Source organism: Bufo gargarizans, chromosome 10, assembly GCF_014858855.1.
Source record: "Bufo gargarizans isolate SCDJY-AF-19 chromosome 10, ASM1485885v1, whole genome shotgun sequence".
Classification (NCBI taxonomy): Eukaryota; Metazoa; Chordata; class Amphibia; order Anura; family Bufonidae; genus Bufo; species Bufo gargarizans.
The window spans coordinates 124,813,326-124,826,811 of NC_058089.1; the positions used below are offsets into that span (position 1 = coordinate 124,813,326).

At 45.8% G+C, this 13,486-nt stretch overlaps 1 protein-coding gene across 3 annotated transcripts in view; it reads left to right on the plus strand.

Moving 5' to 3' along the window:
* PC (pyruvate carboxylase) overlaps positions 1–13,486 on the plus strand; it is a 405,325-nt gene that overhangs the window by 99,371 nt on the left and 292,468 nt on the right. For all 3 annotated transcript variants that reach the window (XM_044270882.1, XM_044270881.1, XM_044270880.1), the window contains exons 3-4: positions 142–326; positions 5,197–5,362. In XM_044270882.1, coding sequence (XP_044126817.1) covers positions 142–326; positions 5,197–5,362 — 351 coding nt within the window. The remainder of the gene's footprint in view (positions 1–141; positions 327–5,196; positions 5,363–13,486) is intronic.

Below are 13,486 nucleotides of genomic sequence, written 5' to 3' on the forward strand. Positions count from 1 at the left end.
CGGTAAGAGTAATCAATGTATTTTCTGCCATCTCAAGAGTCCACAACATCCACAAAGACCACAGTGGGAATAACATTGTGGTGTGCCATCTGCTTCTCAGTCCTGTGTGAATTCTGACTTGTGTTTGTCCCCCCTGTGCAGGTGAGATTGCCACCCGAGTATTCCGGGCGTGCACAGAGCTCGGCATCAGGACAGTGGCCGTCTATTCTGAGCAAGACACTGGGCAGGTGCACAGACAGAAGGCGGATGAGGCCTACCTCATAGGGAAGGGATTACCCCCGGTCCAGGCCTACCTACACATTCCTGACATCATAAAGGTGGCTAAGGTAAGTGATGCATTCCATGAAGTTGGAGACATGAGTGAAAACGGCAGTAATTCACTATAATCTCATGTGCTTATGTGACAATTCGGCCTGGTAACCCATGCTGGAGCTTGCCATTCTTCAGAAGTTCTGTGTGGCCGTTAACCTGTTGTCTTACTTCACGTGATCCTGCCTCTGATCCGTGTCTGCTATTCCATTACAGGGTGTAGTCTCCCATATGGATGGCAGGCTCTGCAGGACACATGGGTTTAGTGCACAGTGTGGGGTGGACTTCTTGCAGACATGACCCATCCTGTGATGACCTCCTGTAAATGTGCAGTGGGATACATGTTTTATTCATGGTTTAGGCCTCATGTACATGACTGAATGTTCTTTCCATAACCGATCCACAATTTTTGTGGGGTCGAAAAGATCCGTATGTCTGGTCCGTGGCTCCGCTAGGAAGATAAAACATATCCTATTTTTGTCCGTTTTGCGGACGAAAATAGGACATTTCCACAGGAATTAAAAGAGGAATGCAAAGGAAAGCAAAAAATAATCCCATAGCAGTAATTGGAGAGCAAATGTGAGGGGGTCTGTCGGGACCCTCACTGATCTGTTTCACTGATTTTTTTCCTGCACACATACACTTCTTGCCACCTGGAGTACTGAGATACTTTTTTGCCCCTTCTACTTCACTGCCCTAGAACAGCAGGTGACTTGACCAAAATGACCCTCTGTTCCATCCTTTTCTACATAGGAGGTGGTTCGAGAGGGTAGACCACCACAATCATGCGGTTATAGTACCTTGTACGTGAACTTTTATCCCACTTTCCTTCTTTTTTTCGTCTATTGACCCCTCTGGGTGTGGACGCACTGTAGCATTGTCTTCAGATTGAGCCTGTTTATATTTATATTTTTTTGTGGTTTTTGGATACCAGGTTTTTGGAATTTCCTTGGACTTCACTAGAATACAACATTCAAAAATGTAGAAGTCAAAAGCAAAATTTAGACTTTTATTTTCTTTTTTCACGTGTACATGATATCCCCTGTCTTAGGGGTTTGGACACTGGGTTGTATTTCCACATCTCCTGTGTATGGATGGCTTCTTGGTGTCTCCTTCCCGCAGCTTATGCTTACACTGGGTGCCATTATTTATCTCCTTATCACCAAGCATCTCATGTCTTCACCTCCCAAGTGACTGATGGAGAAGTAACCTGCTCCCAATTACCATTCTTCACTATGATCCACTTCGAGGTGTACTCACATGTCATATCCTTCATCCTGGCTGCCATGGCCTGTTTCCGCCTGTCCTCGTGGTTGTACAAGGTGCAGAGTAACATTGATGGGCGCACATCTTAAAGGTCACCAGAAATAGCTGTGGGGACATTTGTCTTGCCTTTGTCTTGCTAGGGCCTCTTGATATTAGACTGAGGATGGTGATGCAGTTAGATGCTGTGGTGGGGCACGGGGGCGATGGCTCCTAGTGTCTGTAGCCTATCAGAAGCCGATGGAGGCAGCGTGATGACATCATCACCATATCCACACCTGAGCCAGACTGCATACCCATGTGCTATGACCCGGAAGCACAATATTATAGTGCCTATAGGAAAATATAAATCATATAGTCACCGATCCCGTGGCCCTTTGTGGTTATCAAAGATCAAAAGTATGCATATTCGTATCAAAACTATACATATAACGGTCACCTGACCCCTCTGTGCGTAGTCTCTGGAAGCACGCTCCGTACAGCGGTGGGAGGGACTCGTCCACTTCGCTCAGTGCACACGTCACAGGTGCTGCTTCGCCATGTGATTATATGGCGTCATGTAATTATGGTATTTGAATGTCAGACTTGCCCGCACATAGAAGAGCTCTCGAAGGAGTTTACAGGGGTCAGTAGCAGAGGGGGCACGGTTACCAGAACTTGTCGGCCGTGAACTGATGTCATGCTGCCCATACAAGCGCTAGAGATACATTAATACCTAAATTCATACAGCCACACTTTGACCTAAAGAGATTCACGTCACCTCTGTCCCCATAAACAGTGTGATGACATACAGAGGTGCGTAACGTAGCCATATACATTCACATATTACAACAAATCCACAATTCATACAAATCACGGTAAGTAATTAACCCTTCGTTCACGGGTTCCCACGATATCGGACATCCCTGTATGGTTGCATTGGTATACTCACAAATATCCATTTGTAAGATCCTATATGTCCTTATAGTGACATCACAACGTCCATAGTGTTAGTGTCCAATTAGCGACATCTCTATACCTCTCAAGACTGACAACAAAATACCGCTGGTCCGTGACGTACATGCTCACTAATATTGGTAGCCTTATTAGTAACATGGATACTCTTCCCACCCCAGTGATACAAGAAGTCAGTAGTCCATCTGTGAAAGGCAAAAAGATTGTCACGGCGCAAATACAAGAATCGGCTACTGTGAAAGAACAAAAATAAAACTCGGATATACATCTGCACCAACATATATTCTGTGTCCTCTTTAAAGGAAAGGAGACCGGGCAAAGGCAAAGTGGGCGCACTTTAAGGTGGCATATTTTCTGTACTGGCACATTATAAGGGGTATATTTTTTCCTGGCACACATTATAAGGGAACATTTTTTTTTCAACGGGCATACCTTATAAGGTGGCATATTTTCTGTATTGGTACACATTATAGGGGGCATATTTTTCTACTGGCGCACACACAAGCCTTACATTCTGGGTCAGTATTATTACGGAGATGCCAAAGAATTCTCTTCAATGGGGGGAAAAAAAGGTACAACAGTAAAATTCCCTCCACATATTTGGTGTTGCCGCATCCATAACGTCCAGCACTATAAAATCACGTAAAAATATAGAACACGTCCTATTCTTGTCTGCATTACAGTCAAGGGAAGGACTGTACTATTATGGGCCAGGTCTTCCGTTCCGAGAAATGTGATATACACATGGTCATTATGCGTGTTCTGTGGATCCGCAATTTGCAGACCGCAAAAAAAGTTACGGTTGTGTGCAAAACTATTCCCTCAACTCCTGCTAACTATCAAGTGGTTCTTGTTCAGGCCTTAAAGAGGACCTGTCACCACAAAGAGCAGTGCGGTCTGAAGGCACAGTGTTATAGAGCAGGAGGAGCTGAGCAGACTGATATATAGTTTTATGGGAAAAGATTCAGTAAAACCTGTAATTTTATGCATTTATATCTCTGCTTTTTCTGCCTCCTGTGAATACCTATCGCAGTGCTCCAGACTAAAAAAACTGGATGCGTCTCACAAATGCTTTCAGTCACATCTAGATCGGCGGATCAGGATCACACTGCTGCAAGCGTGAAAGTAGCCTTACCCTGGGTTCACACCTGAGCGTTTTACAGCGCGTTCAAACGCGCTGTAAAACGCTTAAGACATGAAAACCAATGCTTCCCTATGGGAAGGGTTCACACCTGGGCGTTTTACAGCGCGTACGAACGCGCTGTAAAACGCCCGACGCTCAAACAAGTACTTGAGCTTCTTTGGGGCGTTTTGACGCGCGTTTGTGGCCATAGGACACTGCAGTCAATGACACAAACGCGCGTCAAACGCGCGTTTACTATTACAAAAAACGCGCATAAAAACGCGTGACAAAAACGCGCGTAAAACGCGTGTTTGAGGAACGCTCAGGTGTGAACCCAGGGTTAGTGTTTGGGTTTTTTACTTCCTATTAGCCCCCTTAGGGGCTGGAACCCTTGTCCTATTCACCTTTAGGCCCCTTTCACACGGGCGAGATTTCCGTGCGGGTACAATGCGTGAGTTGAACGCATTGCTCCCGCACTGAATCCGGACCCATTCATTTCTATGGGGCTGTGCACATGTGCAGTGATTTTTCACGCATCACTGTTGCGTGAAAACCGCAGCATGCTCTATATTGTGCGTTTTTCACGCAACGCAGGCCTCATAGAAGTGAATGGATCTGCGTGAAAATCGCAAGCATCTGCAAGCAAGTGCTGATGCGGTGCGATTTTTCACGCATGATTGCTAGGATGAAAGTCTATTCACTGTGGTTATAAGGGAAAATAATAGCATTCTTTAATACAGAATGCTTAGTAGAATGTCAATTGAGGGTTAAAAAATGAACTCTCCTCCTCCAATTGATCGCGCAGCAGCCTTTAGGACCTGTCAAAGGACCTGTGGTGATGTCACTGTGCTGATCACATGGTACAGCACATGATCCATCACCATGGTAATGGACCATGTGATGAGCTCGGTGATGTCACCACAGGTCTACTTGATTGACCTGGCCGGTACATTTTCTTGAAGTTTACGCTCGCCATAAATATAGTGTGAGCCTGGCTTTACTTCTGCTGGGATCCAGTGCAGATTTTGGGCGAGAGAAGAGTATGGAGTTGATGTAGATGTTCCCTAAGTCCAGGATGATTGGTTGTATGGAAGATGGAGGAGATCAGCGGGCACCAGCAAATGTCTGCCTGGCTTTATTAAAATGAATGCCTAAATCTATGCCCACGTACGCAGTGCAGGGCAGTGTCCTGAGACCTATTATGTTCAATTAGCGGCTTATGCTGCTCTGTTTGCCGTATTAAGATCAAGGGACGTGTCTTCAGTTAATCCTGGTGATTCTGGGTTTGTTAATTAGAATTCTGCTTGTAGCTTTTGTGTCGTAGAGTAATTGCTCTGTTATTTCCCGTAATCAATGGCCGCTAAGCAAGGCCTGCGCTATTCATTTACCAGCAGTGGTTATCGAAACGCGTGGTGGTTGTGGCGTCTTACTGTATTATCTGCATTGTGTGCTGCTCCCCAGGAGTCTACTGTATTGGATGTGTTCACATTCAGCGTTATCCCTTCTGCCTGCAAAGTTTACACTTTGACGTTTCCCCTTTTTTTTAGGAGAATGAAGTGGACGCAGTTCACCCTGGCTATGGCTTCCTGTCAGAGCGTTCGGATTTTGCACAGGCCTGTAACGATGCTGGTGTGCGATTCATTGGGCCCAGTCCTGAGGTGGTACGTAAGATGGGAGACAAGGTGGAGGCCCGCGCTATCGCAGTCGGTGCTGGTGAGTACACAGCCTACAAGTGACCATCTATTCGTGCATTAGAGCAGGCGTCGGCAATGTACGGCACTCCAGCTGTTGTAAAACTACAACTCTCCATTCACTTCTATGGGAGTTCTGAGAAAGGCCAAGCAAGTGTGCATGCTGGGAGATGTATTTTCACCGCAGCTGGAGTACGGGAAGTTGCCAATCCCTGCATTGTTGTAAGTCTTCTCTTTTACGTGGCAGCCATTTTTACCTGCAGTGCTGCCGCGTCAGTTGTTCTATTTGAATTTGCTTCTTAGAAACTGGACAACAAGCTGTTATTTTATGAGGATAGGGGATAAGTAGTTTGCAACGGGCAACCCCTCTAAGAAACCTGGCCAATAGCAGAAAATGGTATAAAATAAAGAATATCATGTTACTGCTGAGGCCAGTTGACTGGCTGCAGTGGTCTTGTGAATGATATGCACGTAAAGGTGGCGGTAGAGGAATTAATGGGTGAGGAATGATTTGTTTTCTATTTTATACTATTTCATGCCGTGGCCAGCTTTTTTAATATCCTGAAATATTCCCTTACAGAAGTTTTCCGATTACACAAAAAAATAACAGCATTCAACCTTACTGCGTTCTAGAAGTCAGTTGGTGAAGTTCTGAGTGCATCTTGGCTCCTCCAGTGTAATTGTGACCCGCACCGTGTGTTTACCTCCATGGAGTCTGTCGCATCAGGTCCTCTCCTTCCCCTCCCAGCTTGAACATCACAGATCCAAGCCTCCTTGAAGCCCTGCTGACATCACGTCTACAGGGCAGGGTCCAGGAGAATGAACAGAAGACATTGATGATGTGTCCACAAGGCAGAGCCTTACAGTCCTCACCGCACCTCCGATGTATACGTGAGGTCATTGGGAGAGGGAACCAACACAGTGGAAAATGTCATGTGACCGCGATGGGGTGCAGGAAAATGGGGCATTACAGATAAATAATTACTAGTGTGCTGTCCGCATCTGTATGTCCGTTCTGCAGAAGATAGGAAGTCAATAGGTCTGCAAACGAATGCCGACTGCACACAGACTGTGCCTGTATTTTGCGGATCAGCTGTTTGCGGCTGCAAAATATGGTCATGTTCATGAGGACTTAGTAAGTCATGATGTCTGTCTCCTGTCAAGTGCAAAATCAGAATACCTATATAAGAGGCATCAGATGCCCTTTAAAGAGGTTCAATGAGATTTTCCACTGGATAGGTCATCAGTAGGGATGAGCGAACTTGCGTTTTAAAGGTTCGGGTTTTTACCCCGGCCGATAACTGAAGTCTATGATGGAATGCATAACGGAATGCCTTTAAGAGGCATTCTGTCATAATAGAAGTCTATGGGCCGCATAACGGATCCGTCTGGTTTAAAAAATAAAAGAAATAAAAGATACATTCCGTCATAGAATTCTGTTATGGCCCGTAGTAACGGAATCCATAATGGAATTGTAATAAAACTCGAACTTGTAAAACACCAGTTTGCTCATCCCTAGTCATCAGTATCTGAATGGTGGGGGTCCAACACCCGGACCCCCAACAATCAGCTGTTAGAGAAGGTAATGGTGCTTGCAGCAGGGCCGCAGCCATCTCCCCGCTCACCAGGCACAGCGCCATACATTTAATAGTGGCTTTGCTTGGTATTGCAGCTCAGCTCTATTCGTTTCAATGGGGCTGAGCTGCAACTGGGCCACATGACCGATGTACAGTGATTTCACATGGCCTAGGAGGAGCCAGTGATGCTCACGGCCTTCTCAATCAATTGGTGGGGGTCCTGGGTGTCGGACCCCCACTGATCAGAAACTGATGATCTATCCAGAGGAGAGGACATTCGTAGAAAAGGCTCTGAAAATCCCTTTGTCTTGGCTATTGAATTTGTAAGACTCTAGATCCACTAGTTTTAACAAACGCCCGCTAACAGTGCCACCTATAATTGGGTTTGTTGGGGTTGCCGTACTTGTTTTGTCGAAAGTGTGAGAGTGAACGCTAGTGTGAACAGCCTCTAATAGGACCTTGCGACATGATTGCTCACTTTGGCACATGTTTAGCCTTTACCCTTGGTGGGGGCATTGTTCGCTGTGTCAGACCTTCAGGGTCTTGCCTTGCTGATGGAGGCTGAGCGCCAGTGTGAACAGAGTCTAATACATAGCGGGAAACACAGCCTTCTCTTCATTCGCCGTTTTGCCAAATTACTCACGGCGCACAATGTGACGACGGTCTATGTATGACATGACACCTAATTTTCTTAGTGTGACCCTTCCTCTGGGGCTGCTTTTTTCTGTTGTCTCTTCTCGACCTTCTCTGTCTGTAGAAAAGAGGGCGAGGAGGGAAGGATGTTTACTTGATGAGGTTGCCTTCTTCTATTGCTTATCGTAGATGACTTGTATTAAGAGTTCTCCCATCAGCCTGCTGCTAATTGTAGTATTTGCATCAGGATAATCACGAAATGCAATACTTAAATCAATTTAAATGTCCATGAATTGGTAGAATCTGTTTAACTGCCAGCATCATGTTTAATGGTCCCCTGGAAGCGGGAGGTCAGATAACGCTTTAAGAACAATTATGGCTGTCAAGATTGTTGGTGAGGCATCCGTCAACCAAATATGACCCAATAAAATATGTCCTTAATGCTTGATTGATCAGAATTTTAGCAGCTTAAAAGAAGACTGCCAATACTGAACATGAAACTTGAGAATTTAAGATGTAGACGTGAAGACCCAGCAGGTTTAAAGGGAACCTGTCACCATGATAATGCAAGTGAATCTGCAGGCAACATGTTATAGAGCAGGCGGAGATGAGCAGATTGATATCGTTTTGTGGGAAATTATTTACTCATTTAAAGGGGTTGTCTGTGTTCAGAGCTGAACCCGGACATATCCCCATTTTCACCCAGGCAGCCCCCCTGACTTGAGCATCGCAGCAGTTCATGCTCCGATGCTCTCCTTTGCCCTGCGCTAAATCGCGCAGGGCAAAGGCATTTTCTGGAGTTCCGGTGACGAACTGGGCTCTCCATGGGGCTGCAGGAAGCCTGGTGACATCACCGGCACTGAGATAGCTGTCAATCACTTATAGGACCGCCTCCTGGACTCCAAAGCCCAGAATGAGTATGGTTATAAATGGGAAAAGTGCAAGTTTTACAGAATTTTTTCCCATAAAACTATATATGAATCTGCTCATCTCCTGCTCTATAAAATGCTGCCTGCAGCTCAGACACCATGTTCAACCTGACGGGTTCCCTTTAAAGTACTGGGTGTCCTATGTAAATACTTGTGACAGGTCTGTTCATCTACCAACTGCTAGATTTTCCATAAACCTCAAACAGGGGTATAACTTGTTGCGAGGTTTGGTCCTTTAGCAAATGTCAGAATGATATGTTACTGGGCCTATCTTCGGCCTGAATGGCCCAGTGTTTGTTTGCCTCCTCCCTTCTATTTAGGAGATAAGGTTGTGGTAAACCTCTTGCTAGGGCCGAGCTCAACATGCATGGGGTGATCAGGACTTCAGGAGAGATGACTGTCTGCAGGACAAGTGTTCACCCGGCGGTTACCATATATTATATGTGTGTGTCCAGCTTTAGGATCAACCTGAGATTGGGGCCTCCTTCTGCTTGGGCTCCATAGTAGCCTCCAGGGCTTCATATGCTGATGTGTTGTAAAGAAGGGTCTCCTCTGTTGGGGCCATGGTTGGACTAGCAGTGATTACACATTGCAGGCATATCCTTAACAGTTTGGCGGTACGTGCTGTACACTTAGTGATGGCGTTATATCGTTAGTACCATAAATGTATATTGTGGGTATGGAGCAAACATAGAAGCGTGGCCCATACCATCCACCGTGCTGATGCATTGGTAAAGATTGGAGATTTCATTGATCCCAGGCGCTTAACCCCTCAGATGCTATGGTGAGTAGTGATTGCAGCAATTAAAGGGGTTTTCCAGGAGTTTTATACTGATCCTCTGGATAGTTCATCAGCGTTTGATCAGGGGAATCGGCCCTCTACAAATCGGCTGTTTGAGACGGCACCGCCACTTCTGTGAGCACCGCTGCCTTCTCCGTGCTCACCAAGCACAGCACCGTACATTGTATATCGGCTGTGCTTGGTATCTCGCTCAGACTTATTCACTTCTATGGGGCCGAGCTGCTCCTAGGCCATGTGACCGATGAATGCGTCATCACTAGGCCTAGGAAAAGCAGAGGGAAGGCCGCAGCACTACCGCGAGTGCTGGTACATTTCTCAAACATCTGATCGGTGGGGGTCCTGGATGTCGGCCCCCACCGATCCGATATTGATGATGACCAATCCAGAGGATAAAACTCCCAGATAACCCCTTTAAGTAGATGGACATAGAAAGGAGGCTACCTCTGTCACCTGATGGGCACCCCCACAACATGATTTTGGCAAATGAGGGTCTAAAGCAGTATTTTCCAACCTGCAGTACGTGTACTTAAAGGGGTATGCGCCACAGGCTGAGGAGGTACGCAGGACTGGCTTTAAACTGCAATGTCTTCTCCAGGATGACGATACAGCTTAGGGTTCTCCAAGTTATTTTTATTGATGACCTATCCTCACACTTTTATAGGAACGGGACGGAACGGGACGGCTTGGGTGTAATTACACCTGCTCACTGCTGCAGATGCGAAGGCGAGCAGGTAAACAATGAAGAGGAGGCAGCGCTGGTATGGCGCGTGCCTTCTCTTCAAACAGCTGATCGGTGGGGGTGCCGGGTGTCGGACCCCTGCCGATCTGATATTGATAACATATCCTGAGGATAGGTCATCAATAAATATAACTTGGACAACCCCTTTAATACTGCGATGAGGCATGGGAGACTATGGCCATTATTTATCAAAACTGTCTAAAAGGAAAACTTTCTTAGTTTCCCATAGCAACCAATCAGAGCTCACCTTTTATTTCTTAAAGTGTTTTGAAAAAGGTGAGCTCTGATTGGTTGCTATGAGCCACTAAGACAGTTTTCCTTTTGGACAGTTTTGAGAACTGTGGCCCTATGTCTCCCTGCCCCGTCATTCACTCTCATAGCCGCAGGCCTTTGGGCTTGAACCCTATTGGAGGACCACACAGGTGACGCGATGATGTCATAGTTATTGTGCCGCCTGAGTCGGGAGCTCAGGATGCAGACTGGAAGAGGCCAGTGTCCTGCGTCACATCACAGATGGTGGCATGGAATGGCCGTGAGGTGAGGGTATGGTTTTGTTATTTTTCAATTGGGAAGCATATTGTTGGGCTACTGTTATTAATGAGATGCACTATTCTGGGCTTTACAACTTTTGGGGGGACTATAACAGGGCATTAGTACTAGTGGGGGCACTAGGGGGACATTTTACTACTGGGCACAAAGTGGAATTATTATTCGTCTGGGGCCAATATAGGGAGTCATTATTACTTAACAGCATTATGGTGGTCTTTACTACTTATGGGGGCATTATAGGGGGCATAGGTACTACTGGGACACACTATGTGGACTTCATTACTACTGGGGGGCATTATTTAGGCATTTAATTTGGGTGCACTATAGGGGGCATTAATGTTCTAGGGGCACTATACGGGGCCGTTATTGTTATTGGTGGCACTGTAGGGGTTTATTACTGCTGGCAGCATTATAAGGGGGCCTTTTTCTACTGGGACACATTATGGGGGCTTTATCACTACTGGGGCACTATGAAAGGGCATATATACAACTGAGGCACACTGTGGGAACTTTAATACTACTGGGGCATTATAGTGAGCATTATAACTACCGAAGGTCACTGTGGTGAGCTTTATTACTATGGGGACAACCCGGCACGGTAGTAGCTTAAAGGGGTTGTCCCACAAAAAAATATTCCACAGTTTCAAATCAACACCTGGATCTGAATTCTTTTGTAATTGCATGTAATTAAAAATTTAGCATAGCCACTGAGTTATTCAATAAAATGTATCTGTATAGTCGCAGGGATGCCCAACCTGCGGCCCTCCAGATGTTGCAAAACTACAAGTCCCAGCATGCCTGGACCGCCTACAGCTATCGGTCTACAGCAGGGCATTGTGGGAGTTGTAGTTTTACAACACCTGGAGGGCGGCAGGTTGAGCATCCCTGGACTATAGTGCCACCTGCTGTTTTTTTTTCTTATTATTTCTTTGACCTGCTTACTCAGGCCGCACATGCTCAGTTTTATCCTTCAACTGCCTCCTGAGCTGTGATAGGTGGAGCATGGACACGCCTCTTAGCTGCAGCAGAAAAGACACTCCCCCTGAGCTGTCAGCTTGATATAAATCCAGCAGAGCAACAAATGGGGAGATCTCTGGATCCATGTGAGATACAGGACTGGTTCTAGCTTTGTTACAAACAGATTGTCATGTACTTTTCATTTTTCACATTAGTCATGGGATCAGTAAAAATGAAGAAATAGATCCGGCTCTTGAACAACAGGAGACACTTTTATTGATGCAGTAAAAACGTTCCAATCCTCATAGGCAAGAATACAGTCTACGTGTTTCGGACCTTCATAATTCTAGTCCTCAATCATGACAGATAGTCAGGATGTCATGATTAAGGACTGAAATTATGACGGTCCGAAACGCGTAGTCTCCTGTTGTTCAAGAGCCGGATCTTTTTCTTCAATTTTACAGATTTGCTACAACAGCCGTGTCCAGGATGGTGACCGTGCTCACGGCAGGTGCAACAGGTGAGAGCTGCTCAATCTTCTATTGATTTTCTCATTAGTCATGGGATAAACCCTTTAACACAATTTTTTTTTTTGGGGACACTATTTTTACAGCGCTATTATCATCAGGGACACTATTTGCTGGGAACAATTATTTTTCAGAGCACTGTGTGGTAATATTTATTGAAGGCGGCACGTTTTTTGTGGTACTAGTATTTTCATGGGGACTATCTGTTTCTGCAGTATAGTATTGGGAGCACAGCAGGCACAATACTGGGGGTGGTAGGATGGGGTGTTTAGAAGGTAGAGAGGATGATGAACAAGTAGAAACCTAAGATGTCTATGTGGCAAACTTTGTGGAGATGAGACGTGGCTGAAATAAGTTGTCTGGTGGTCTGGTCCGAATGGAGAAGATGAGGAAAGAGAACATCTATATCAGAGGAGGCGTCACTGGATGTAGGAGATATGTAGTGCTGTATTCTCCTGTAGGTTTAAGCATGTAATATAATTTAAATAGTAATAGTCATACATCTTGGATCCTAATGCAGTGTCTGAGATTAGCTCTGCATGCTGTGCTATTCTTTCTGTCAAATCTGAACTTCTTGTTGCTAAAAGGGATACATGGTGTGAAGAGGTTAAAAACCACTGGTATATGGCAAAAAAAATAAAAATAAATCTCTGTCCTCAAAGGCCAAAGTAACTGCCCTGTTAAATAGATTTTCTGCCAAAGACTCAATTGCGATGAGCAGAAAATAAATGGAATAGCGCCAGGGTGGTGTGCACGTTTTGTACAATACTGCAGGTCATGCGAAGTCTATACTGTATGGTAGTAACATGTTTGCAGGCAGTTTATTGGTCTTTAAAAGAAATATTTCTTCAGAAAATGACAGATTTACAGAGAACCTGTCAGGTGACTTATTCCGTTGTGTCCAAGAGCACTACATGATGGAGATATGGCAGCTGAGCTCTGTGATCTGTAGGGCTATTGTACTGCTGAAGTCCTAAATACATCAGGATAGCAGCACTGTCCATACAGATATACGCTGTATGCAGCCCCCCTGCCGCCCCGCTCTCTGCCTCTCTTTCTTTGAGGTAGGGACTGTACTCCTTCATCTCCTCGGGTCTGGCTGTGTGCCGCAATGCACGGGCACAGACCGTGCGCTCACCGTCTGCAGATGTGGATCCATCCAACTGTCCGCACCATTAGAAAATGTGTGCATGCACTACTTTTTTGCAGTGCTGAGGCATGGACAGATAACCACGGAAGCACTCCGTAGTGCTACCGTGGGCTTCTGAGCTGTCCCTCCATTCCGCACCGTATCTTCCGGATTGCGAACTCATTCAAGTAAATGGGCCTGCATCTGTGATATGATGCGCACACGGCTGGTGCCCGCATATTGCGGACCTGCTGTTTGCAGGCTCCAATATGGGCACGGACCTGCCACTGTCGTGTGCTTCAGT